The sequence below is a fragment of the Rana temporaria genome, chromosome 4 (assembly GCF_905171775.1).
Source record: "Rana temporaria chromosome 4, aRanTem1.1, whole genome shotgun sequence".
In the NCBI taxonomy this organism is placed as follows: domain Eukaryota; kingdom Metazoa; phylum Chordata; class Amphibia; order Anura; family Ranidae; genus Rana; species Rana temporaria.
In genome coordinates this window covers 72,546,519-72,573,958 of record NC_053492.1, presented here as the reverse complement: position 1 = coordinate 72,573,958, position 27,440 = coordinate 72,546,519, and the positions used below count along the sequence as shown (strand labels likewise).

The following is a 27,440-nucleotide window of genomic DNA, read 5'->3' as shown; positions in this document are numbered from 1 at the left end:
AATGAGCTAGATACGCTGATTCAGAAACGTACGTCCGGCCTGCGCATTTTTTTACGTTGTTTACGTTAGGCTTTTTTTGGCGTAAAGTTACCCCTGCTATATGAGGCGTATCCTATGTTAAGTATGGACGTCGTTCCCGCGTCAAATTTTGAAAATTTTACGTCGTTTGCGAATAGGGCTGGACGTAATTTACGTTCACGTCGAAAGCAATGGCGATTTGCGGTGGAATTTCGAGCATGCGCACTGGGATTCTTTCACGAACGGCGCATTCCGCGGGGTCACCATTCATTTAAATAAAACACGCCCACATCATCCCCATTTGAATTAGGCAGGCTTACGCCGGCCCACATACGTTATGCCGCCGTAACTTAGGGCGCAAGTTCTTTCTGAATACGGAACTTGCGCCCTAATTTACAGCGGCGTAACGTATCTGAGATACGTTACGCCCGCAGAAAGATACGCTTATCTTTCTGAATCTAGCCCAGTATGTTGTTGAATTCCGTTAAGATGTGCACTTTACAAGAATTTCCACATACTGGCCCAAGGAAAGACTAAGGACAAGGAAAAACTATCATAATCTATTTACCACCAATGCTTTATTAAAGTCCATCAGACTGTCACCCACTCCGGCGGGGCTATCATCGATGTGAAACACCCTGCAAAAAACAAAAACATGATAGAACATTTCAACTGAGATCAGCTGACTATAGCGTGATGCTGTGAATGATACCATAGTTCAGATGTTTACCGTTCTCTCCCCTCTTTCCTGGTCCGTAACAACTGATTGATTTCCATTGCAGTCAGCTTTTTTGCTACTCTGTACTGCCAGACATAAAAGGCTTCTTTAGATGCAGCGATAACATGGGTTTTGGTCATAGTCACAAACAAGGGCACTGCGGAAAGAAAACAGATTTAGACAAAACAGGAACATTTAATGTGAAAACTGAAGAGTGGGATTCCATTCACCTGAGAACTCTAATGCCACGTACACACGATCGATTTTCAGCATGTAGAAAAAAACGATGTTTTTTTTCCAACTTCATCTTTAAAACGACATTGCCCACACACAGGCATTTAAAAAAAAATGCTCTAGCAAAGCGCGGTGACGTACAACACGTGCGACGGCACTATAAAGGGGAAGTTCCGTGCGGATGCCGCCACCCTTGGGGCTGCTTTTGCCGATTTCGTGTTAGTAAAAGACGATTCACGCTTTTCAGTCTGTTACAGCGTGATGAATGTGCTTACTCCATTATGAACGGAAGTTTAACCAGAACAAGCGCTCCCATGTCATAACTTGCTTCTGAGCATGCGCGGGTTTTTCACGTCGTTTTAGCCCACACACGACCATTTTTTACAACCCGAAAAATGACATTGTTTAAAACGTCGTTAAAAAATGCAGCATGTTCGAATTTTTTTTTGTCGTTTTTCAGAACCCGAAAAATGATGTGAAGCCCACATACAATCGTTTTAAATGACATTTTTTAAAAACGTTTTTTTCATGCCGAAAAATGATCGAGTGTACGCGGCATAAGCTGCAGACAAGAAAAGCGGTGCTGATGTTGCTCAAAGGATTCAGCTGAGCCCTACTGTCACACCAAGTCACAAAACAGTGGCCATGTGTGCAGTCAAGTGGGCTGTGTAGAGAAACAGTGAACGCTGCAAACTCTTTCAGCTCCATTCTTGCATAAATACATAGTAGGTGAGGTTGAAAAAAAAGACACAAGTCCATCAAGTCCATCCTATGTGTGTGATTATATGTCAGTACAGTGGAACCTCGGTTTAAGAGTGACTTGGTTTAAGAGCGTTTTGATTTGCAAACAACTTTTTTTTAAATTCTGGCTCAGTTTGCGAGTGTTGACTCGCAAGACGAGCAGAATTCAAGCTAAATAGGCCTGCAGTACCTCATTTGGCCTGAGGTACGGGGGCGCAGGAGCCAAGAAAAGCCGAACATTGGCCTGCAGTACCTCATTTGGCCTGAGGTACAGGGGCGCAGGAAACGAGCCAAAGTGTCCTCTGGCCTTTTCGGCCGTTTTCGGCTCTCTGCCCCCCCCCACCTCTGGTTGAATTCGGTATTGCATCCCATTGAAGTCAATGCGGAACAAATTATTTTCGTTTCCATTGACTTCAATGGGAAAACTTGCTTTGATATGTGAGTACTTTGGATTACGAGCATACTCCTGGAACAGATTATGAGGTTCAACTGTATTGCATTGTATATCCCTGTATGCTGTGGTCATTCAGGTGCTTATCTAATAGTTTATTGAAACTATCGATGCCCCTCGGTGAAACCACCGCCTGTGGAAGGGAATTCCACATCCTTGCCGCTCTTACAGTAAACAACCCTCTACGTAGTTTAAGGTTAAATTTGATATAAACCTAAAAAAAAATTTTTTTATGTCACAATGTGCAGTATAAGATTTCCTATCACCTATGCCCAGTCTTGCCACACAGAGTTAATCCAGCTTTGAGCAATCCTCTTTTATTGTTCAGTAAAATAAAACGAACTTACAGAGAAAAGTCCATTCCGCCCCCTTGCTGTGAGTGACAGGTTATTTACATATCTCATGCACTAGCCTTGAGACAGGTATTATTTTTCAATTCCCACCCCCACTCCTTTTCTGAAGTCATGTGGTTACTTTTCTGGATTTTGACTGAATGTTAGTGATCATAGCAGAATTTAGTGTAAGGAATACACAGGAGAAAATGCATGTTGACAAGGGGAGTGTGGAGGTGGAGCGGGAAGTCTACTGACATCACAACTCCACCCACCGAGCTCCAGACAACAGACCCACCCACAGAATCTGCAGTTTTTCAGTTCTTATAACAGACAGAGGGAGGACATTTGACAGGTAAGGATACATGCAGGAGGCATGTATATCCTTATAGATCAGCACTATGGCAGTAGTTTAGAAAGGATGAGAGTGGCTTTACATCCACTTTAAACCTCTTTTCTTTTCTATTTTAATGAATTGGACACGTGTTTTGTTAAACTCCCTTTCCGCAAAAAAAGTATCCCTATTGTGAGGTCACCAGTACAGTATTTGTAAATTTAAATCATATCCCCTGTCAAGCGTCTCTTCTCCAGAGAAGCCATAGATATGGATCATTTAAAAAAAAAAAAAAAAGGAAAATTTAAAGCAAATCTGTACAGTTTTAGTTATTTTTTTTCCCCCGTTAAAAAAAATTCTGTTGACATCCTATTCTGGAGACACATGATACAGTCAGTGGAGATTTCTCCAAAGTAAATGTTAATCCTCTCCAAGAGGTCACCAGAACAGGTGCTCTTTGGAAGATTTCCCCTTGCCTTCTGTTCTAATGAGAAATGTTAAAGAAGACCTTCACTCTTTTTTTCTTATTTCTGTGAAATTGCTCCATATCCCCCTTCCTGTAACACAAATGTATATACATATACTAGAGCTACACCATTCAGGCTAAAATGAGAATCACGATTTTTTTGCTTAGAATAAAGATCACGATTCTCACTGTGTAACATCTTATTTCACATAATACAAAAAAATTGGGCTAACTTTGCTGTTTATTTTTTTTTTTTAATTCATTAAAGTATATTTAAAAAAAAAAAATTGCGGTTGAAAAAACGCTGTGCAAATACGACATGACATAAAATATTACAACAACCACCATTTTATTCTCTAGGGTATCTGCTAAAAAATAAATAAAAAAATCTTCAGTCCAGGGAGGTTTCTAAAATAGAATAGCAGGGAGCAGGTCCTATTACAAAACACCCCTGAGAGTCTCTGCCTATGATGAGAGGGGGTGTGTGCATTTCCTCCAATCAGCAATTTTAGCTATCTTGGTTGTATGCCGAGACATCACACTCTGTGTTAACCAGGAAGAGAAAATCTCCTAACACGATCTCAACTTTTTAAACAGTATATAAATGTGAAGACAGCAGATATACATGTAAAACCTATGTAGGGAGATTTGGTTCATCCCTGTGCATCATCGGAGGCTGTTCACTTCACTGGGTGTATGGAGGGTTTACATCCACTGTAAGTAGCAGAGGGGGTTGTTAATCAGTTTTAGCTGCTTTGGTGTTAATGAAATCAACAACAGGGGCACTAAATGGGCAACAATAAGACGACCTCCAAAACAGGAATGGTTTTATAGGTGTAGGCCACCGACATTTTTTTCCCCTACTCATCTTTCCTGACTGTTTTTTACTAGTTTTACATTTGGCTATTGTCAGTGTCACTACTGGTAGCACGACGCGACACCTGGACCATATAGAGTTTGCACAGGCAATCCAACTCCTCCAGGATGGCATATTAATATGCTATGTATATTAGTACATAATGGCAGAAAGATCATTGGTCCTGGAAGTTTTATTCAGCTTCAGTGATGTATATAAATGAATTAAGAGCTGCATCAGTTTATTTTATATCTGCCTGGAGTTTAACTTTAATTAGTATTAGACTGCTGTCTATGGACGTGCTGTGACACTAGTAAATAATAAGGATAAGCCTCATATAGGCACCTTGAGCCAGCAAGGAGTGGAGGAATGGGTCAGCCAGCATGATCTTTAAAAGAAGCCTAGTAAGTGTCTGAGTGTCCACAATCCATGGGGGAAGTCAGGGAGAATGGGTGTTCAGTGAGCGGCCAAAGCAAGCCATAGGTTATATATTTTTTTTTCCTTTCCATGATGGGTGGAAGGAAAGAAAACCTCTCGATTCCACCATCAACACAGTCAGTGTTGATGGGGAAATCCCTCCCGCAGCTCTGTGTTCGGCCAGTGGGGAGCCTTCCCTGTTGGCAGAAAACAATGATCACTGCTGGCCGTTACAGCTGCCAGCAGTGATCGCATACAGAAAATCTGACAGGCTGGTTGTGCTGACGTCTCTCGATGAACCAGCCTGACCATAAATGGATCAAATCTCTGCCGGTCCTTGCTGATCTGTTTGAGATTTGATCCATCTGTGGCTGGTTTAAGGGTTTGATTTTTTCCAAAGTCAAAAAGCTACATATGATTTGCAGGGAGTGATGGAGTGCACAGGCATTGGCTGGAGAAAAGGAAAACACTTTTAGCAACCAATCTTTTGATATGAAAACAGATACACTCTAAAATATCCAGTGGATGAAGCATTTGTTTACTGGCCTGCTATGCCATTACCCAGAAGCCTGTTCTGCTTCTGGGAGGGGTCATCAGCATATATTTCACAGGTAGCTTTGCTGAAAGTCATATCTGTGCTCATACTTGCTGAAAGTCATATCTGTGCTTGTACTTGCTGAACGTCATACTGTACCTCATCTGTACATCATACACTACAGACAGTGTAGCTTTTAAAGTGGATGTAAACCCCAAAAAAAAATGTTTTTTGATGTCATAATGTAGAGTATAAGATTTCCTATCATCTGTGCCCAGTCTTGCCACACAGAGTTAATCCAGCTCTGAGCAATCCTCTTTTATTGTTCAGTGAAAATTAACTGACTTCCAGATAAAAACCTGTCTAAATAAAAAGTCATTTCCTCTCTCCTTGCTTTGAGTGACAGGTTATTTACATATCTAGCTTGTTTATCATATGTTATGTTAATCATAATATGAGGTGATCCACAGTATAAAAAGTGAGAAATCCACCCCTCCCCCACATAACACATCCTGGTAATATACAATGAACTGTGGATCACCTCATATTATGATAAACATAACATAACATATGATAAACATGTCCAAGCTAGATATGTAAATAACCTGTGACTCAAAGCAAGGAGAGAGGTAAGAACTTTTAATTTAGACAGGGTTTTATCTGGAAGTCTGTTAATTTTCACTGAACAGTAAAATAGGATTGCTCAGAGCTGGATTAACTCTGTGTGGGAAGAATGGGCACAGACGATAGGAAATCTTATACTCTACATTGTAACATCAAAAACAAAAAAAATTGGGTTTACATCTGTAACGGTCACCACCGTTTACGACCTTCCATCAACTACGACAGCTCATCTGACAAACAGACAAACCAGCAGGCCTCCCATTTCCCAGAATAACTAGACTTGCTCCGTGTTCTCTGGTTTCAAATGAAGACAACTTTTAATGGTTTCTTCTCAGCTTATATACAGTACAAGGCATGGAAGTATTCAAAGGGACAATGAAATCTGCACCCCCCCCTAATCACACACTAAGGCTAATTACTAAACATTCCTTCATTAACAGCATAACAAACAAAACATCATCACACAATGATCTCCTTCCAATCCACATCCCCAGACAGACGCTCTGTCTCCGCATACAGCTTGACACCTATTCACACCTCTGAGCATCACTAGGCTTTAGACAGTGTTATCACACATAAACAGTATTTAGCATACATAATTAGAGGTCTGGGAGTAGACCTGGATTAACACCTCTACAGCCTTACACAATGGTCAATGGAATATCTTAGGAGTCTATGCAATTAACACCTTTCACAAGGACAATGAAATGTCTTCCAGGCCCTGACTCAATTAGCATGTCACTAGTCAGGGCTAATCATAGAATGAGTCACCACATTGAATAGCCAACAACTTGTGATATCTCAAGACATCCGGCAATCATGATTTATTATTAATGTCCCATCTCATGTAATACATGAATTATGATTCTCTTGCCACCCCATGCCCAAAGGGCACAGGGTGGACTCAGACCCAAGAGTTATCAGTGACGCTGACACAGGAGTATCCCCCATCCTCACAAAGTCTCTGGGTGTCCCGGGTCATTCCGTTACAACATCCACTTTAAGTAAAGAGGAAATAATAAGGGTATTACTGCTGACTTTCTTGTGAAAATGCTAGTTGCCTTGCTACCTCTGGTTGTATCATTTTCCAAGCCAGCATTTTTGATAGCATATGGGTTAAATGCCAGTCTCTGCATTGCAAAGCTGAAATTTTTCTTTAGGAAGCAGTGGTGTACGTGGACTGAGATGGGACAAGAACAATAATAAAACTGGACTATGACAAAAGATTATTTTCACTGCTTACAATGATTTACAATGTAACCTCAGAAATCCACAGATCCGCAGGAAAAACAAGCACATTCTACCTGCATTCCCCAGTGTTACAAAGGCTTATTTTCCCAGATCTAGAAAGAAGGTTATGTAGCCGCCAATCTTCGAGTTAAAAAGGAATTTTGCAGGATGAGGATAAAACCGATGAACACTGAACATTTGGCTGTGTTTACCATGAGCAATGAAAGGTACATTTGTTGGATGTCATAGCAGAACTGGGAGACTAACGGAGGCAGGAGAATGTACATACTGCTATTTACTTTCTATGAAAGGCGAGGGCTTTACAGTATAAATTCTCACTTGTCAAAGACGGCTTCCATTCCAGAGCATTATGTAATAAAATAGCACCTAGTGAATATTAGGAAAATCTGCAAAACAAGCTGGAGGTTTATTGTAGGTAATGTTCCAAATCAAGATATACTATATGTAAACTTGTGCAATAAACTATAAAAAAAGGAAAAAAGGAGGCTGTGGTTTTCCAGTTTGGATGGTGGCAGCCTGCCATGTTGCTTGATAGACCTGACCGTGCTTTAAAAGTGTTACAAAACCCAGGACCTTGCATTCACTATATCTGGTCTCCCACAATACACAGAACAAGGAAATGCAATAGTTTTAGTAAATATAAACTGCTAAATACATTTTCTTATCAGAAGTTAGAGCAGTCTTGTGACTTCTATCAGTGTCTAGTAAAAGCTTGTATGAGGAGTTTTCATTCTCCCCTGCTTGTCCTGCGAGTCTGCAGGACCTCTGACCTTCTGTCTGGACAGTGCTGATTGGCCCTGTGCTGATCACATGCACTCTCCCAAGGAAACAAAAAACTCTCTAGCAATATACACCAAACTGGACATGTGCAGAGTACCCTCAAGACTCATATCAGCAAATGGATTGGGGACTGTGGAAGAAGGTAAGGATCCGAGAAGACAGGATCAAACAGCTTTTTTACGCAATGCAGAGGATTAAAAGGGTTGTAAAGCTTTGAGCTTTTTCACCTTAATGCATCCTATCGTTGCTGTGTCGTTCTCTCAATCTCTGAACGGCTCTTCATTGGATGAATGATAGCAGCGCAGCCATTGGCTCCTGCTGCTGTCAATTAAATTTGATTCCAGGCCTATTGTTGTTTACTATGCTATTACTGACTATGGGGTTGATTTACTAAAAATGGAGAGTGCAAAATCAAGCGCAGCTCTGCATAGAAACCAACCAGTTTCCAGGTTACTTTTATCAAAGCTTAAGGCCCCTTTCAGACGTGCGGACCGTATGTCCGCACTTTCATCCATCCGTTGCGGATGAAAACGCAACATACATTGGTCCCTATGTGATTGCGGGTGTCAGCGGATGACCATCCGCTGACACCCGTAATCACCTGCCTCCGCAAAGCTCCGCAAAAATCAGACGGAAGAAAAAAGAGATTTTTAATACAGCTTACCTGTAAAATCTTTTTCTTGGAGTACATCACGGGACACAGAGCGGCATTCATTACTATATGGGTTATATGGAGTACCTTCAGGTGATGGACACTGGCAATCTCAAAACAGGAAATGCCCCTCCCTATATAACCCCCTCCCATAGGAGGAGTACCTCAGTTTTGTAGCAAGCAGTATGCCTCCCAAAATGGTCCCCAACAGAGGGGTGGGAGCTCTGTGTCCCGTGATGTACTCCAAGAAAAAGATTTTACAGGTAAGCTGTATTAAAAATCTCTTTTTCTTTATCGTTACATCACGGGACACAGAGCGGCATTCATTACTATACGGGATGTCCCAAAGCAATGCTTACAATGAGGGGAGGGAGAACATCTCCAAGACAAAAGGATTTAATTTAGAGATATACTCAAATCATAATAAATCCAACTTAGTTGAGAAAAATAATCTTAAATTTTAAATTTAACTCAAAAAAGAGGAGCCCCCGGAATCCGAGGGTCTCAAACTGCAGCCTGCAGCACTGCCTGCCCAAAGGCTGTATCAGTATTCCTTCTTACGTCCAACTGGTAGAATTTTGTAAACGTGTGGACAGAAGACCAGGTTGCCGCCTTGCAAACTTGAGCCATAGAGATCTGGTGATGTGCTGCCCAGGAGGCGCCCATGGCCCTAGTAGAATGAGCCTTTAATGATACTGGAGGAGGCAACCCCTTCAAGCCGTAGGCCTGAGTGATTAACTGCTTAATCCACCTAGAGATGGTGGACTTTGCAGCTGCCTGCCCTTTCTTGGGCCCATCCGGTAAAATGAACAACACATCCGTTTTCCGGATCTTCTCTGTAGCTTTAAGATAGGCCTTCATGGCCCTGACAATATCCAAGGTATGCAGCAACCCTTCCTTTCTGGAAGTAGGTTTAGGGAAGAAGGATGGTAATACCAAATCCTGGTTTAGATGAAAACTGGATATAACCTTCGGTAGGAAGGAAGGATGAGGGTGGAGAACGACCTTGTCCTTATGAAAAATAAGATATGGTTCCTTACAGGATAAGGCCGCCAGTTCCGATACTCTTCTTGCGGAAACTATGGCGACCAAAAATACTAACTTCCTTGTCAGTAAAACCAAAGGAATTTCAGCCAACGGCTCAAACGGTTGTTTCTGTAAACTTGACAGAACAAGATTTAAATCCCACGGGCAAAGCGGGGATTTAACTGGAGGTTTAATACGTAAGACCCCTTGAAGGAAGGTCTTAACCAGCGAGTGGGTGGCCAGCGGCCACACTGACAGAGCAGAAATCTGTCCTTTGATTGTGCTTAATGCCAATCCTTTATCCACTCCTAGCTGGAGAAAACTTAAAACTCTATCGATGGTGAACTTGCGAGGAAGCCATAGCTTGGACTCACACCAGCCTACATAGGCCTTCCAGACCCTGTGATAAATCACCCTAGAGACCGGTTTCCTGGCTCTGATTAGGGTAGAGATTACTTTCTGAGACAGACCTCTACCCCTGAGAATCAGGGATTCAGCTTCCAGGCCGTCAAATTTAGATGCCGTAAGGCAGGGTGGAGGATCGGACCTTGCGATAGCAGGTCTGGCCGTAGAGGAAGAGTCCAAGGGTCTCCCACTACCATCCTTAAGATTAGTGAGTACCATGCCCTTCTGGGCCATGCTGGAGCTACCAGGATAACTGGTATGTGCTCCACCCTGATCCTGCGCAGCAGGCGGGGTAGTAACTGGAGCGGGGGAAACGCATAAAGAAGTTTGAACTGATGCCAAGGGCAAACCAGCGCATCGGTTCCGCAGGCCATCGGATCCCTTGAGCGGGACATGAACCTGTCTAGCTTCTTGTTGAGTCTCGATGCCATGATATCCATGTCCGGCACTCCCCATCTTTGGCAGAGTGCTTGAAAGATTTGTGGATGCAGAGACCATTCCCCCGGCAATAGAGTCTGGCGGCTTAAGAAGTCCGCCTGAAAGTTGTCCACTCCTGGAATGAATATTGCCGATATGCAGGGCACATGAGCCTCTGCCCATAGGAGAATCAAGCTCACCTCTCTCTGAGCGGCTTGACTCCTGGTTCCCCCTTGGTGATTTATGTATGCCACGGCCGTGGCATTGTCTGATTGAATTCTCACCGGGAACCCCTGCAATTTTGACGTCCAAGCCCTGAGGGCTAGTCGAGCAGCTCTGAGCTCCAAGATGTTGATGGGCAACTGCTTCTCTGGCTTTGCCCAAGTACCTTGGCGAGTGCAACCATCCAAAATTGCTCCCCAGCCTGTCAGGCTGGCGTCTGTGGTCACTATCTTCCAAGCCACTGGGCTGAAAGACTTCCCCTTCAGTAGATTCTGAGGGTCTAACCACCAACACAGACTTTGTCGGACTCTTGATGAGAGCGGCAACGGGATATCCAAGGCCTGTGGCCTTCTGCTCCATGCTGACAGGATGGCTGCCTGCAGGATGCGAGTGTGGCTCTGGGCGTATGGTACCGCCTCGAATGTGGCCACCATCTTGCCTAGTAACCTCATACATAGGCGAATAGTCGGTTCCTTCTTGCTTAGAACCAGTAGGATTAATTCCTTGATGGCTTTGACCTTCCTCAGAGGTAGAAACACTCTTTGTTGTTCTGTGTCTAATCTCATGCCGAGATATTCCAACTGCCTTGTGGGCAGGAAAGCTGACTTTTCTCGATTTAGGACCCAGCCGAACTTCTCGAGGTATTGGACCGTGAGGGCCACTGCTCGCTCCAAGCCGGGAGACGAGTGATCTATGACTAGGAGGTCGTCCAGGTATGCTAGGATCGTGACCCCTTGGATCCTTAGCTTGGCTAGGATTGGAGCTAGGACCTTCGTGAACACCCGGGGGGCCGTAGCCAACCCGAAGGGAAGCGCCACGAATTGGAAATGACGCGAAGCCACCATGAAGCGTAGATATCTTTTTTTTTTTTTTTTTGAAAATATTTTTATTGAAGAATTTCAAACACAATACACAGTACATTTAGACAATACAGGACATAGACAGCTCAACGTCTTACAATTCGTCATGAGATGCAGCTGATACATTCGAGAGACAGTAACCCTTGCAGCTATACATGATATCCAACTGAGGTTCGTATCAACCGACATAGTTAAGGAAGGGGGTGGCGGGGGGGGGGGGGGAATGTCACATCAAAAAATAGAATGTCTTAGCCAGCAGTCTCCGGCTCCTCCACCCAGACCCGCCATACCTTATCATACTTTTGCGGACATCCGCGATTGGCATACGTGTCTTTATATAAGGGAAGGCTGGTGTTTACCAGGCGCCGCCACCGTACCAGGGATGGGGGTGAGGGTTTTTTCCAATGCATGGCCACATTTTTACGGGCATAAAAGAGCAGTACGCTCACTAGTGTGCGCTTGGCAGAGGTTCGGATAATGTTGTCTACGATGCCCAGGAGGCACACCTCCATAGTCAAGGGTAATTGAGTCCCAGCAATTTTGTTGGTCAGTTCCAACACAGCCTCCCAATAATGCACCACCTCAGGGCATTTCCAGAAAATATGTGAAAAATCGCCTGGGGAGGCGCTACAACGCCAGCACTCCTGTGAGTGTGTGGGGTTCATTTTGTGTAACCTGTGGGGGGTAAAGTATGCCCTATGCACTATTTTGAATTGTACCAGTCTGTCACGAACTGACACCAGCGTGGAGAAGGGAAGGTCCCATATGTCATCCCAGTCGTCTGAATCTAGTGTGGGAATGTCCGTTTGCCACCTGGCTCGCAGCCCGTCAAGGGGAGGGAGGGACACAAAGAGTAGGAAGGAGTATACGTGCGAGGTGGGCTTCACGCCACAATCAAATCTAAGCGTCCTCTCCAACTCCGACTGGGCCACAACACAGGAGGACAAGGGAAACTGCGCCGAGAAAGCGTGCGATAATTGTAGGTACCTGAAACGATAGTGAGAGGGCAGATTGAATTCTGACGAAAGCTCGGGAAAGGTTTTCAGTGTGTTCTGCGAAATAATATGTGATATCAGTTTCACGCCGTACTTCGACCACGCAAGGGGATCCATCAGTCTGTGAAAATGGTCCAATGTAGGGTTTTTCCAGATCGGGGCGTTGGGTGAAATTTCAGTGGGCTTACATTTTTCAATGGCCAGGCCAGTTCGCCACGCCCGCAGGGTGGTGGTCATAGAGGGGGTCAGAGAGTATGGCGCGCGGGGGCCCCTGAAAAGCAAAAGCCGAAGGGCCTCCAACGAGCCAACCACCGAGGCCTCAAGAGCAGTGGAGGTGTTTGTACCATCTGGCTTCAGCCACCAGGCCGCCGTTACCAGCTGGGCGGCGAGGTAGTACTTGTGACAGTCGGGAAATGCCATTCCACCCTGCGTTCGCGGCCTCATTAAGGTAGATAGCTTATACCTCGGAGAAGAGGTCCCCCAGATAAAGGAGGAAAAAAGTCGATTTAGTTTAGCAAAAAAGGACTTAGGCACCCACTGCGGCGAATGTCGGAAGAGGTAGAGAAGTCTGGGGACTATTTTCATTTTTAGAAGATTCACCCTTCCCCATACCGACAGAGGAAGGTTGCCCCATGCTTTGAATTTGGACTGGGCGTCTACCAAAACAGGGGAAAGATTAAGGGGGATGAAGTCAGAGGCCGAGGTAGAAACCTGTACTCCCAAGTATTTAAACGTGTCTACCCAGCATAGGGGGTTGTCCTGAGGGGAGGTAGATCTGGCAGCCTGGTCTATTGGGAATAGGAGGGATTTGGACCAGTTTACCCTGAGTCCAGTGACCAGGGCGAACGTGTCCAGTACAGAGAGAGCACCCTGCAGGGAGGGGCCAGCATCGTTTAGGAAAAGCAACATATCGTCAGCGTATAAGGCCACTCTCTCTTCCAGCAGACCCACCCTGAGTCCCTTAATGTGACAAGATGTACGTAATGCCTCTGCTACTGGTTCGATGGCAAGGGCAAATAAGGCCGGGGAAAGAGGGCAGCCCTGCCTAGTGCCACGGGAAAGCTGAAAGGGGGCGGAAACACCACCGCCCAGGCGTACTGACGATGTAGGGGCCCTGTAGATTACCTGTAACCAAGTTATGAAAAGTAATGGAAATCCCATTCGGCGCAGAGTCTCCCACAGGAAAGGCCACTCGACTGTGTCAAAGGCCTTTTCCACATCTAACGAGGCCACAGTCCTCGTTCCGGTATTAATGTGTCGGGTATGGATGTTGGTGAAGAGCCTCCGGAGATTGACGTCCGTAGACCTTCTGGGCATGAACCCCGTCTGGTCGGGGTCTATTACCGTGGGCAACATGGGGTATAACCTCAGGGCTAACAGCTTGGTGAGCACTTTAAAGTCAGTGTTCAGTAATGCAATGGGGCGGTAGGAGCCACAGGAAGTAGGATCTTTGGGAGGTTTATATATCAATGTCAGATGGGCATGGTACATAGAAGCTGGGAGGTTGCCATCAGCCAAACACGTAGTGTATAGCTGAGCCAACAGGGGCGCCAGGAGGCTAGCATGAGCCCTATAGAAATCTAAGGGAAGTCCATCCGGTCCGGGCGCTTTGCCCGGTGGAAAGGACTGGATGGCAATCTGGACCTCGAGAGCTGTAAACGGCTGTACTAGGGCCTCCCTCTCCTGGTCGGAGAGCCAGCCCAGCGCCAAAGGGTCAAGTAGATCATTTAGCGTCTCAGGTCGGAAGTCCGCCGGCAGCCCAGAGGTGTAGAGCGTCCCATAAAAGTCCTTAAAGGTCTGTAGTATGTCTTGAGGGGAGGACACTGTCCCCCCTCCCGGGGTCTGGAGGAGAGATATAGTTGTGAGAGGTTGATCGTGTTGAGCCATCATGGCCAGAAAACGTCCGTTTCTGTCACCCTGTTCGAAGGCCCTCTGCCTACCCTTATGCATTTCCAGACGAGTGGCCTCGGCCACGTGGAGGTGTAAGTCACGCTGGGCCGCCATCATCAGCTCAAAGTGGTCTGACGAGGGGTCAGCATTGTATGCAGCTGTGCGGTCTGTAACCAGTTGTTCTAAGTCACCCTGCTGTGCCGAATGCTGCTTTTTGACACTGGCTATAGAGGAGATGTACTGCCCCCTTGTATACGCCTTAAAGGTGTCCCAGACTATGGCCGGGGGGGCCGTATCAGCATTTCGCTCCCAGAATTCAGTCAGTAGGGGGGGTACAGTAGCGGCCACGTCTGGATGATTCACCCATTGTACACCTAGTCTCCAGAGAGCGGCACAGCGCGAGGCCGGAGAGCGGAGCACCACCAACAGCGGGCTATGATCCGACAGACCGCTGGGGAGATAGTCCGCCTCCAGCACGTCCGCTAACAGTGCAGGGTTAGAGAAGGCCAGATCTATCCGGGACGCGGTCTTGTAAGAAGCAGAGTAGCAGGAATATGCACGCACATCCGGGTGCTTCCACCTCCAGACCTCCTCCAGGCCCACCGCCTGAGCCCAGGCCAGCAGGTCGGAGGACCGAGATTTCGGCGGGGTAGGTCTATCTAGTTCTTGGGACAAGATGGCATTAAAGTCCCCCATTACCATAATCTTCCCCGGGCAGAAAGGCGCAATCTTATCCAAAACCTCATACAGTAGGGCTGAAGAGAAGGGAGGGGGAATATACATATTGACAACAATGTACCTCTGTGACCATAATGTAAAAACAAGTACCACATATTTACCCAGGGGGTCCGTGCGGACTTCCTCAATCACACAGGGAAAGTTCTTATGGACAAGGATTGTCACCCCCCTAGCATACGTGGAATATGTAGCATGTATCGCTCGCTGAACCCAGGGTTTTTTTAAGGTCAGAATCCTGCTGCCCATGAGGTGTCTCCTGGAGCAAGATTAGTTGTGCAGGGCGGGACTTTAAATACTGAAAAAGGGTGGCCCTTTTAAACTTGGAGTTGAGACCCCTTACATTCCAAGAAAGGATAGAGAATGAGTTAGGCGGGCGGTCAGCCATCAGGCCGAGGGGGTGGAGAGAGGGCAGGATACCAATTTATGAGCATCACGAGACACCCCAGGAGCAGCAGGTCCCCGGGTACACCACAAAACATGTCAACAGAACCTGTGCAGGGTACCATCCTTATAGAGCAAAAGACATTGAGCAGAGCATACACATTGAACACAAAAAACAACAAACTTCCCAGGCACCAGGTGCCTATCCGACTATGTCCCATCCCTCCAGCAACTGCCCGAGGGGTGGGAATAGTTTTTCCCCAAACAAGAACAGTCAAAAACATAAGGTGTAAATGAGCCCTCAAACTTGGGCCCTACACGGCATCCGCGAGGCTGCCCTCTCACGGCGGGGGCCTGCGGTCAATGTTCATGGACACAGTGCCCCAGTGGGATAGGGCACAAAAGTAGGACAAAAAAAAAACTTAAAACTAAAAAATAAAAATCAGTATATAGCACGAGTGCAGGGGGGGGGGGGGGCGGGGGGTTGACGGCTTCCGCGCGTCACAGTTCCTGGATTTCTGAGTGATGCGCCTCTCCGTCGGCGCGCTGAGCTTCCAACTCTGCATAGTAGTATGAGCAGATTCCCTGCCTGGGTAGGGCATAAGGGCCAAGGCCCGGGGGGTAACGACACTCGGAGTGCAATGCCATGGTGAGGGAGCAAAGTCAGCACATTAGCAGGAAAAAAAAGATAAATAAAAAAACAAATAAAATGTATGTACTGAGAGACAAGAGAAATAAGGGGAACCGGATCACAATCCACAATGTAGAGAGAGAGCTCTTGGGGGGCACAAAAGCAGCCATCTTCCTGCGGCAGCAGGGTCAGGGACCAGGGACAACAACAGGCAGCAAGGAACGGATGACAGTGGTACAGTGAAAAGAGTAGCACAGAACAGTTCATCAGGATGAAGAAGGGGAGAAACTGATCATCATCGAGATCCCAGAGGCCACATGCCGTTGCTAAAAAACAAATAATGAGTCCCCACCACAGCGGGGGGGGGGGGGGGGAAGGGGTGACCCAGGGAAAAAGCAGAAAACTAGCCGCCTTACTTGCCACGAGGTATGCTTCCTCAGCGGGCCTCAAGCCACGACATAGCCGCCTCCGGGTCCGTGAAGAAGCGCGTGCGATCCCCATCTATCACCCGCAGCTTGCTAGGGTACAACAGGCTGAATTTAAGGCCCTGGTCACGCAGACTTCTTCTCACCTCCGTGAAGGAGCGGCGCTGGCGTTGCACCTCGGGAGAGTAGTCCGGGAACAGCATGATCCTGGCTCCCTCATACACCAGATCCCTCTTTTCCCTGGCAGCCGCCAGGATGCGATCTCTGTCGCGGTAGTTCAGTAGGCGAAGGAGGAAAGGCCGCGGAGGGGCCCCTGGGACCGGAGGCTTAGGAGGAACCCTGTGTGCCCGCTCGACCACAAACGTAGGTGGCATGGCTGGTAGGCCTAGCAGGGAGATGAGGAAGGTTTCGGTAAATTCCGCAGGCTTGGGCCCTTCCGCCCGCTCCGGGAGGCCAAGGATCCTGATGTTATTTCTCCTGAGCCTGTTCTCTGTGTCAATGGATTTCTCCTGCAGGGCTCTGACCTGTAATTGCAGGGCATGGAGATCTCTGGAGTCAATCCTTGTAGAGTCCTCAAGCTGAGAAATGCGGCCCTCCGCCTCGGCGAACCGGGCCCTAAATTTGTCCATGTCGTGCCTAATGAGGCTGACATCCGCCACTAGATGGTCAATCTTCACCATCACGGAGTCCCGGCCCTCCTTGATTGCTGCCAGGAGTTCAGCGTGAGAGGCGGCATGGGATGCCGATGGATTAGGCAAGGGTGGAAAATCGACGGACATCTCTAGGGCTGAGAGCCTCGTGGGCAAGATGGCCGTCTCGACCCGGGTTCCAGGCGTCGAGGATGAACGGAGCTTGCCCGGCGACAGCGGAGGGGCTCGCGGGGTACCGGGTGCCTTCTTCCGCCCCAGGGTGCCTGCGAGACGGGTGTTGGATGCAGGAATCTGCGCTGGAAGTCAGTCAGGATAAGGGTAAGAGCGGAGCTCAGCTAACGCACGTCTGCTCCCTTTCACATCCCGGCCACGCCCCCAAGCGTAGATATCTTTGATGTGGCTGATAAATTGGAACATGAAGGTAGGCATCCTTTATGTCTATGGACGCCATGAAGTCGTCCTTTTGGAGTGTGGCAGCTGCTGACCGCACGGATTCCACCCGAAATGAGCGGACTTTTAGGTATGCATTTACCATCTTTAGGTCCAAAATTGGCCTGACATCTCCATTGGACTTTGGGATGATGAATAGGTTGGAGTAGAAACCCAGCCCCTGTTCCAGGACTGGTACCTCTACTATTACTTCCTGGGAAAGTAGATGATTTAATGCCGACATTAATGCGGCTCCCTTCTCCGGATCGTTTGGAATCCTCGACTCCTGGAAATGAGGAGGAGGAAACTTTAGGAAATCTAATTTGTAGCCCGTGGCCACGGAAGACCGTACCCACTCGTCGGGAATGCTGGCTTCCCAAACCTCTGAAAAGAGTCGCAGCCTTCCCCCCACCTTCGTGGGTGGGGGCGCCCCTTCATAAGGTCGGCTTGGGGGCTGGTTTTGCTGGTTTGCGAAACCACTGCTTTCTGCCTCTAGCAGCCTGTCCTTGTGACTTGCTGTTGAAGCCGAAGTTTGCTTTCGCAGGAGGCCGTCGATACTGTTTGGCATTAGAGGGCCCCTGCCCAGGGGAGTACTGTCGTTTAAACGCAGGCCCCTGAAACTTCTTTTTAGTTGGCAAGAGAGTACTTTTGCCGTTTAAAATGGTCTGAATGTATTTATCTAGGTCTTCTCCGAAGAGTCGACCTCCATGGAAGGGGAACCCTACCAGGAGCTTCTTGCATGGGGGCTCGGCCTCCCAGCTTTTTAACCATAAGAGTCTTCTCATATGGATAAGGGATAACGATAAACGTGACGCTTGCTGGATAGAATCCTTAATTGCATCTACCGTAAAACATATGGCCCTAGGGACATCCGAAAATTCTTCTGCCTGCTGGGCAGGAATAAGTTTAAGCATCTGCTTAATTTGATCCGATAATGCATGAGCAACCCCAATCGCAGCCACAGCTGGCTGTACTACTGCCCCTGCAGTAGTGAAGGAGTTCTTAAGTAGTGCTTCCAAGCGTTTATCAACTGGATCCTTGAACACCTGTATGTTTTCTACAGGGCATGTTAACGATTTGTTAACACATGAGATGGCTGCGTCCACTGCAGGAGTAGCCCATTTCTTGGAAAATTTATCCTCCATAGGATATAGGGCAGAGAATCTTTTAGGTGGTAAGAAGATCTTATCTGGCTTGTTCCAATCTTGGAACAAAACTCCCTCTAGTAGAGGATGGATCGGAAACACTGCATTGCTTTGAGGCGCCCTCAGTGAGCCCAAAGCTGAAACCGTCGATACCTGGAGATCTGGTACTGGCAAGTTGAATGCACTATGGACCAAGTCCGTTAAGGCTTGAATCCACCAGCTCTCCCCTTGGGAGACTGCTCCAGATTCCTCTGTATCCGGATCTTCGATCCCTGAACCCACTTGGTCCTTGTCCAAGAGGTCGTCCAATTCCCCTGAGGAAAGGACCTCCTCTTCTGAGGGTCCGCGCTCGGGCGACGGAGATCTAATCCGTTTACTGCCCCGCATAGCTGTGGCTATCATTTTTCCCATTCTTTTCTCCATCTCTTTTAAAGAGGTGAGTAATACCTCGTCCGTGACTATCTTAGGGTTGGACTGACCCGCGCCAGCTCCAGCCCCAGATCCCGATGGCCCCAAGGCTCCTTCTGGGGAAAGCAGCGGCATAACTTTGTCCGAGACCTCAGACTCTCTGGGGGAATCCCCACCTCTTGTACCCTCTGACCCGGATGCCATGGTACAATACCGAGGTACACCTGCTAGCTTATTGGTACTTGGAACTATAAATAGTTAATTGCCCAAACACCTGTTTGGGGGATAAAAAATGCCTCCTCTCCCCTAGATGACTTTTTTTTTTTTTTTTTTTTCGTTTTTTGTTTCAAATCCAGGAAAGAAAAAGCATTCTGTCCCCCTGAGTAGTATTGCAAAGAAAAACTATGAGATGGAAAAGAAACAGCCTATTTCTAGGCTTGAAAACAGTCTTCTGAAGACTGCAATATCCTTTCTGGCCACTGTGTGTCCTCGGCGCCCCGTGCTGCCACTCTGGTCTTTTCCTCCTCAGTTCCAATGTTAGAATGAGCTGTTGGAACGAAAAAGGAAGGGCCGCCCCTTCCTTAAGCCACTGACCCGCCCTTCCCCCCTCAGCTAAACGGCGCGAATTGCGCCTATAACACGGGGACGCGCGCGCATGCCCGCCGACAGGGGGGGGGGGTTGGGGGGAAGGGAGCCTCTCTGCTCCATCCTGGAACCACGAGGAGGTCAGCGTTTTGCCTGCTTTGCAGGCTCTGAGGAGGAAGACTGATGGAGCATCGCCTGGAGGCTTGCAGGTAAGCACAGCTCTCTGACACACACATACACATTATATCACACAGGCCCCACTCAATGCTTTTCCAACACTACAAGGGAGGTCACTTCTTATGGGGAATAATACACATAGAGCCATCCTATCATTAAGATATGTGACTAGTTTGCCAGATGCAGCGCATAACTTTAGGCATGTCCCCTGTGACCCCCCAGAAAAAACCTGCTAAGAACCAAGTTCCGCAAGTTTTCCCCTCACTTACCTGCTCCATGCCGCAGGACTTTGCCAAGCAAGAGGCCCAATCTTCCCCCATCTCCGTGGGGATGTCTAGACCTTCAGGCCCTGGGTTCCTATGAAGGATCCACTGTCCTGGGCCCATATAGCACCCTGGCAACAGAAACATTAGGCCCCCAAAGGTTTCTAAGTTCTGGGCCCAGGGTCCAGCTCTCTAAAAAGAAAAGCATTATGGGCTATACCCCAAGGGTTTGGGGTCCGGTTACTGACCACTTTAGCGCTGAGGCCTTTGGACAGAACCGGTTAGCTCACCTAATCCCAAGGATGCGGAGGCAAGCTAAACCATGACCAACACCTAAGACACTGGCGTAAAAACTGAGGTACTCCTCCTATGGGAGGGGGTTATATAGGGAGGGGCATTTCCTGTTTGAGATTGCCAGTGTCCATCACCTGAAGGTACTCCATATAACCCATATAGTAATGAATGCCGCTCTGTGTCCCGTGATGTAACGATAAAGAAATCCTATTTTTATTCCGTCTGGCGGTCGTATGTACACGGACATACGGTCCGTGTTCATCCGATCCCCCCATAGGGGAGAGCAGAGGAAAGACAGGGCGGTCCCTGCCCTGTCAGCCGACGGCTCAGCTGGGATTTTACGGAGGATCCCCGCTGAGCTTGACGGACACACAGAGGCGGATCATTACTGATCCGGCCCGTGTGAAAGGGCCCTAATTGAACAAAATGAAGTTAGAAGCTGATTGGGTACCATGCACAGCTGCACCAGATTTTGAAATCTCCAGTTTTAGTAAATCAACCCCTATGATCTGATGACAATTTAGGGCTCTTTCACACATGCGAACCGTATGTCTGCTTTTTCATCCATCCGTTTACGGATGAAAAGGGACATACATTGATCCCTATAAAATTTTGCGGGTGTCAGCGGATGAACATCCGCTGACACCTGACCTCCTCCAGGTCCGCAATCTTCCGATTCTGCAGATGAAGGAAAACCCTATTTTTCCATCCGTCTGCGGATCGGGTGAACACGGACAGACGGTCCGTGTTCATCCGATCCCCCCATAGGGGAGAGCGGAGATCTGACAGGGCGGTCCCTGCACAGTGTGCGGGGGACTGCCCTGTTACCCGCTGGCTCAGCGCCAGCGGAGGTTCACTGGGCAGATCATCACGAATCTGTCCCATGTGAAAGGGCCCTTATTTGCACCTGAGGAAGAGCAAGTCTTGACGTGCATCGGGCAATTGGGAAGGAACTTATTTACTGTAATCATTCTGTACGCCTTCCCCTTAGGGACTAAAATATTTTCATTATTGTGATCTTGGGCAAAGTTGTTGAACATATCTATACCTCATGGTCTGGATTAGGTATTCTGTTTCTTTCCAATAAAGCTTTGTTATGTTTCCTATACCAAGTATGGTGTCTGGTTTTGTGCCCATTAAGGCCTCTGCAAAATGATAAACCATTTGTGGTTCTATATACTGTTCATGTTGTTTAGGGTCAGGCACCAATGTCGTTTCTAATCACTACTTCTTGTATATACAGTAAAACCTTGGATTGCGAGCATAATTCCTTCCGGAAACATACTTGTAATCCAAAACACTTGTATATCAAAGCAAATTTCCCCATAAGAAATAATGGAAACTCAGATTATTCGTTCCACAACCATTTATTTATAGGTCCTTCAGTTTATAGTCCATATGAAAAAATTACAGCAAGTAAATTGTGTAAAGTGTTAGAACTGCTTATAGCTGCTCAGTGTCCTTTGGCTTTCCTTAGAAACATACTGCCAACCCTGCCAAGGGTTTCAAAGACCAAACAGTGTGGCCCAACCCACGCTGGAACCAACAACAAGTTTGGAATAGAGTTACTGAGGACTGGTTGCAATGGTAAAGATGAGACACACAGCCAGATGTAATGCTGCATACACACAACCGTTTTTCGGGTTGTAAAAAATTACGTTTTTTTTAATGTCATTAAAAACGATCGTGTGTGGGCTCCAGAGCATTTTTCACGATGTAAAAAATGGACAATAAAAATTTCGAACATGTTCTAATTTTTCCCGATGTTTTTAACGTTGTCGTTTTTAACGATGTAAAAAAATGGTCGTGTGTGGGCTTGAACGACGTGAAAAAAACATGCATGCTCAGAAGCAAGTTATGAGACGGGAGCGCTCGTTCTGGTAAAACTAGCGTTCCTAATTGAAGATCGCACATTCATCACGCTGTAACAGACTGAAAAGCGCAAATTGTCTTTTAATAACACAAAATCAGCAAAAGCAGCCCCAAGGGTGGCGCCAATGGAATGGAACTTCCCCTTTATAGTGCCGTTGTATGTGTTGTACGTCACCGCGCCAAGTTTTTTTCACGATCGTGTGTAGGCAAGGCCGCTTTAACGATCGGGTTGAAAAAAACTTTTTTTTTTCTAGACCATTAAAAACATCATTTTTTTACAGCCCGAAAAACGGTCGTGTGTACGCGGCATTAAAAAACCTTAGCCTTTTTCAGAGAATTAAAAACATGATAATGGAAAAACTAGAGGCACAAAAACAATCTTTTATTAAATGGATAGGTACTTACATATATCAATATATTTTGAATCCAGAGGCGTTCCGATGGAATTACATAAAACCAGAACATACTAAAAGTAAGAAGAATACACAGAATCTTAGTATAAATATATATATACGTAAAATGAATTCACACTGTTGTGAGCACAAAAGTTCTGGTAATAATAAGTAACCCAGAGCAACCAAACTACAGCAATCTGATCATCATAATACAACAAGTATGTGTAGCTGTTTAGTAAAATAAATACCAGGGAATTTATAAAGTGTATCATAGACACAGAAATCGATCTCCTGAAAACGTGATTAATCAGACAAAATCAATACTCTGTGGTCCAGTTCTAATGTTAATGTGCCCACTGTAGGAGTTTATGGCTGTGGACACGAGTCAACTTGGGCACTCTGTCCAGTCTGCAGCTATGCCCCTTACATTGTAAACTGTGATGCACTGCGTGTTCTGACACTTTTCTACTGGAACCAGCATTAACCTTTTCAGCAATGTGAGTTACAGTAGCTCATCAATTGGATCGGGCTTCATGGGCCAGCCTTCCTTCTCATCTGCATAACTGAGCTTTGACCACCCATTGTAATGTTGCCGGTTTGCCAGTTTTCCTTTCATGAACCACTTTAGACCAGGAACATCCCCACAAGAGCTGCTGTTCTGGCATCCTCTCACCCAGTTGCCTAGAATTGCAATTTGGCTATTGTCAAAATTGCTCAATTCCATACACTTGCCCATTTTTTCTGCTTTCAATACATCAACTTCAGGGACAATATGTTCACTTGTTGTCCAATATATCCCACCCACTTTCAGATGTCATTGTAATTAGATAATCAACATTATTTATTTTACCTGTAAAGCCTCATACACGCGATCTGATATCTGAAGGAATCTAATCCGATGGATTTTTTCGTCGGATATCCGATGACGCTGACTTTCATCAGTCTTGCCTACACACCATCAGTCAAAAACCCGACCGTGCCAAAACGCGGTGATGTAAAACACTACAACGTGCTGAGAAAAATTAAGTTCAATGCTTCCGTGCAGTGGGTCGACTTGAATCTGAGCATGAGTGGATTTTTGACCGATGGACTTCCACACAGACGATCATTTTTTTCTATCGGTTTTTGATCCATAGTTACATAGTTAGTCATAGTTAGTCAGGTTGAAAAAAGACACAAGTCCATCCAGTCCAACCACAAAAAAAAATAAACATAGGAAAAATGTAAAACATGTTCTATTTTTTTCACAGATGGAAAACAAATCGATGGGGCCCACACACGATTGGTTTGTCCGATGAAAACAGTCTATTGGTCTGTTTTCATCGGACAAACCGATCGTGTGTACGGGGCCTAAGTGGTCATAAGGCTGATCGGTGTACACAGACACAAACAAACACTTCAATAATTGTGTAGAATTTTTTAGACTTATGAATTTAGATTGTTTTGCTTTGAGAAACCACGTTAAAGCGGAGTTCCACCCAAAAATGGAACTTCCGCTTATCCCACTCCTCACCCCCTTACATGCCACATTTGGCATGTCATTTTTTTGGGGGGGGGGGGGCAGTGGGGGCTTCAGGAGAAGGGGACTTCCTGTCCCACTTCCTCCTTCCGCCGAGGGGCTGCAAAGGCGATTAAGCTTAATCACCTTTTGGCAGCCCCTCCCTGTAGGCGATCACCTAGGACACGTGACAGGTCCTAGGCGATCGCCTGTCCAATCAAACAGCGCAGCGCCGGGCCGCGCGCGCGCAGTGCCGCTCGCACATGCGCAGTGGGTGCCCGGCCGTGAAGCCGAAAGCTGTCACGGCCGGGTGCCCACAGTGACAATGAAGACGTCGGCCGGGGAGGGGGGGAGAGGAGCGTAGCCCCGGCCGGCGCGTCACTGGAACGCTGGAGCAGGTAAGTGTCTGTTTATTAAAAGCCAGCAGCTACACTTTTTGTAGCTGCTGACTTTTAATAAACATAAATATTGGCTGGAACTCCCCTTTAACTCTTCAGGTTTTGTGGATACACTGTGTAGCAGGGAGGTACCCTGCCTGGGTTCAGGTCTAGTAAACAGCCAGTTCACTTATGAGTCAGCTGTGTTCTGGGCTTTAAGTAATCACCAGACCACAACTTTAGGCTCCCAGTTGGAGACTACTTCATCCTACAGACAGGGGGCCGGCTTCAGATACAATAGTGTATCTATCCGCCCGGCGTAACGTATCTTAGATACGTTACGCCGCTGTAACTTTGGGCGCAAGTTCCGTATTCAGAAAGAACTTGCACCCTAAGTTACGGCGACGTAACGTATGTGGGCCGGCGTAAGCCCGCCTAATTCAAATGGGGATGTTGGGGGCGTGTTTTATGTAAATTTGACTTGACCCCGCGTATTTGTCGTTTTTTGTGAACGGCGCATGCGCCGTTCGTGAAAAAATCCCAGTGCGCATGCTCGAAAATCCGCCGCAAAACGTCATTGCTTTCGTCGTGAACGTAAATTACGTCCAGCCCTATTCGCGAACGACTTACGCAAACGGCGTAAAATTTTCAAAATTCGATGCGGGAACGACGGCCATACTTAACATAGGATACACCGCACATACCCCTCATAGAGCAGGGGTAAATTTACGACGGAAAAAGCCTAACGCAAACGACGTAAAAAAAAGCGGCGGGCGGTCGTTCATTTCTGAACTGGCGTAAATACCCAATTTGCATATTCCTCGCGTAACTATACGGAAGCGCCACCTAGCGGCCAGCGTGAATATGCAGCCTAAGATACGACGGTGTAAGACACTTACACCAGTCGGATATCTATGCGTAGGGATATCTATGCGTAACTGATTCTCTGAATCAGGCGCATAGATACGACGGGCCAGACTCAGAGATACGACGGCGTATCAGGAGATATGCCGTCGTATCTTGTTTCTGAATCTGGTCCAGGAGGTCTAGGCACAGGAGATTTCGGTCGGCAAGGATTGCGTCTACGCAGTCCTTACAGGAACCATCTCGTTAGGGGAACCATACCAACAAGTCACCGGTTCACAATTGTGCGAGTTGATACCGAATGTGATGCATTAAACAAAAACTAGATTTGCATGCCATCCAAAAAGTAATTGTTTTCAATGATGGTCATTCACACCTATGCGTTGCGATTCCTCTCTGAATGCGATGCGATGAAAAAAAAAAGGGTCTTGTGCGAGTTTAGAGCGTTGCGTTGCAAATTTAGACTCCATAGACATGAATGGAAATCGTTCTGGAATCGCATTTGATGGTTCACATATGTGCAAATTCCACCACACTATTCTCCACAAAAACCAGGAAGTACACAGGAAGTTAACACCTTTTTTTTTTACATTATGATTCCATTGGCTAGAGACATTAATCGCAGCTCTGTCCCACTCCATAAATTTGCATTAAAATCGCGGTAATTTCACACCTCAGAATGGACTGAAAAAACTGAACAAATTCACAGCGCAGCAGTGTGAACCGGCACTAAAACAGAGAAAAGCAAGTGGGGGTGTCCTTAAAGCTCTACATCAGGGGTGGCCAACCAGTGGCCTGGGGGCTACATGTGGCCCGCGTAGCCCTCTGATGTGGCCCGCGGCCTTCTGCTCTGGAATAGTGGGTTGGCAAGCCCAGATCGCAGGTTGCCGACCAGCCATGCCACAGCATCAGTGTTGTGAATGAAGCTGGTGGTAGTGGAAGAAAGCGGCTGTGGACCAGAGCCCCATAAGCTGATTTTTTTCTCTACAGCGCCGGCTTTGCCACAGGGGGAGTCTATAACAAAGTTCAGCTAACCCGCAGGATAGACACAGGTGCACTATGCTGCACTCGCGGTGTGGGTAGACCGCAGCACATCAGTGTGAAAGCAGTTTTAGGCCCTTTTCACACGATCAGCCCGACCAAATGGGACCCTCAATTCACCTCTATAGAGTGACAGACGTCAATTTAGGCCCGCCTACCTCCAATCCGAAAAACAGAAGGGAATGCGCCCCCTTCCATCTGGGCAGATCGGAGGGCCTAGAGAGTAGCCGTGACCTGTCATCCGCACGCTCCGCTCTTTGTGGCCCGCGATTGGTTACCAAGTTGCTTAAGTGGCCCTCGTTATTTAAAAGGTTGGGCACCCCTGCTCTACATCTTGGCGTGAACCCCTGACAACTGATATGTAGAATGACTTATTTTGTTCACACTCTTCGCAAACCTAGTGACTGGCCCTTCAAGAGATCAACAAATCAATGTAGGTGGCTCATTACTTTCTGAAGCTGTGCCAATACTTTGGGGAGGTTAGTTCAGACCTGGTTTAGATTCATTTCCTACAACTCCATTATTGACTAGGCACAATAACAGAGGGATAAAAAATACTGCATGGGAGCATGCTATGATAAAACGAAAAACGTCTAGATCAGGGATATGCAATTAGCGGACCTCCAGCTGTTGCAAAACTACAAGTCCCATCATGCCTCTGCCTCTGGGTGTTATGCTTGTGGCTGTCAGTGTCTTGCTATGCCTCATTGTATTTGTAGTTTTGCAACAGCTGGAGGTCCGCTAATTGCATATCCCCGGTCTAGATAAACAAACATGCAGCCAATCAGTTTGGTTTTTCTGTATGTGGTTTCAGCTTGATGGCAGTCAATAAAAAACAAAAACATAAAACTGCTTTAAAACGTTATTTCCATTATAAAGTTTGTAGAGATACGAGCCATATCTGCTCACTACGCATACATGCTGCATCTATTGTTGCAATATGATTGCACGTTGTCGTTTTTTTTCTCATGGTTATTAGATTACTCATGACTCAATATAACACTCTCTATGTAGCTACTGGATCTAATTTCTTCAGTCATTTG

At 46.7% G+C, this 27,440-nt stretch overlaps 1 protein-coding gene across 1 annotated transcript in view; it reads right to left on the bottom strand.

Moving 5' to 3' along the window:
* WDR35 (WD repeat domain 35) overlaps positions 1-27,440 on the bottom strand; it is a 157,923-nt gene that overhangs the window by 86,947 nt on the left and 43,536 nt on the right. The window contains exons 13-15 of the mRNA XM_040348549.1: positions 22,628-22,688; positions 749-893; positions 587-656 (exon numbers count right to left, since the gene is read on the bottom strand). Coding sequence (XP_040204483.1) covers positions 587-656; positions 749-893; positions 22,628-22,688 — 276 coding nt within the window. The remainder of the gene's footprint in view (positions 1-586; positions 657-748; positions 894-22,627; positions 22,689-27,440) is intronic.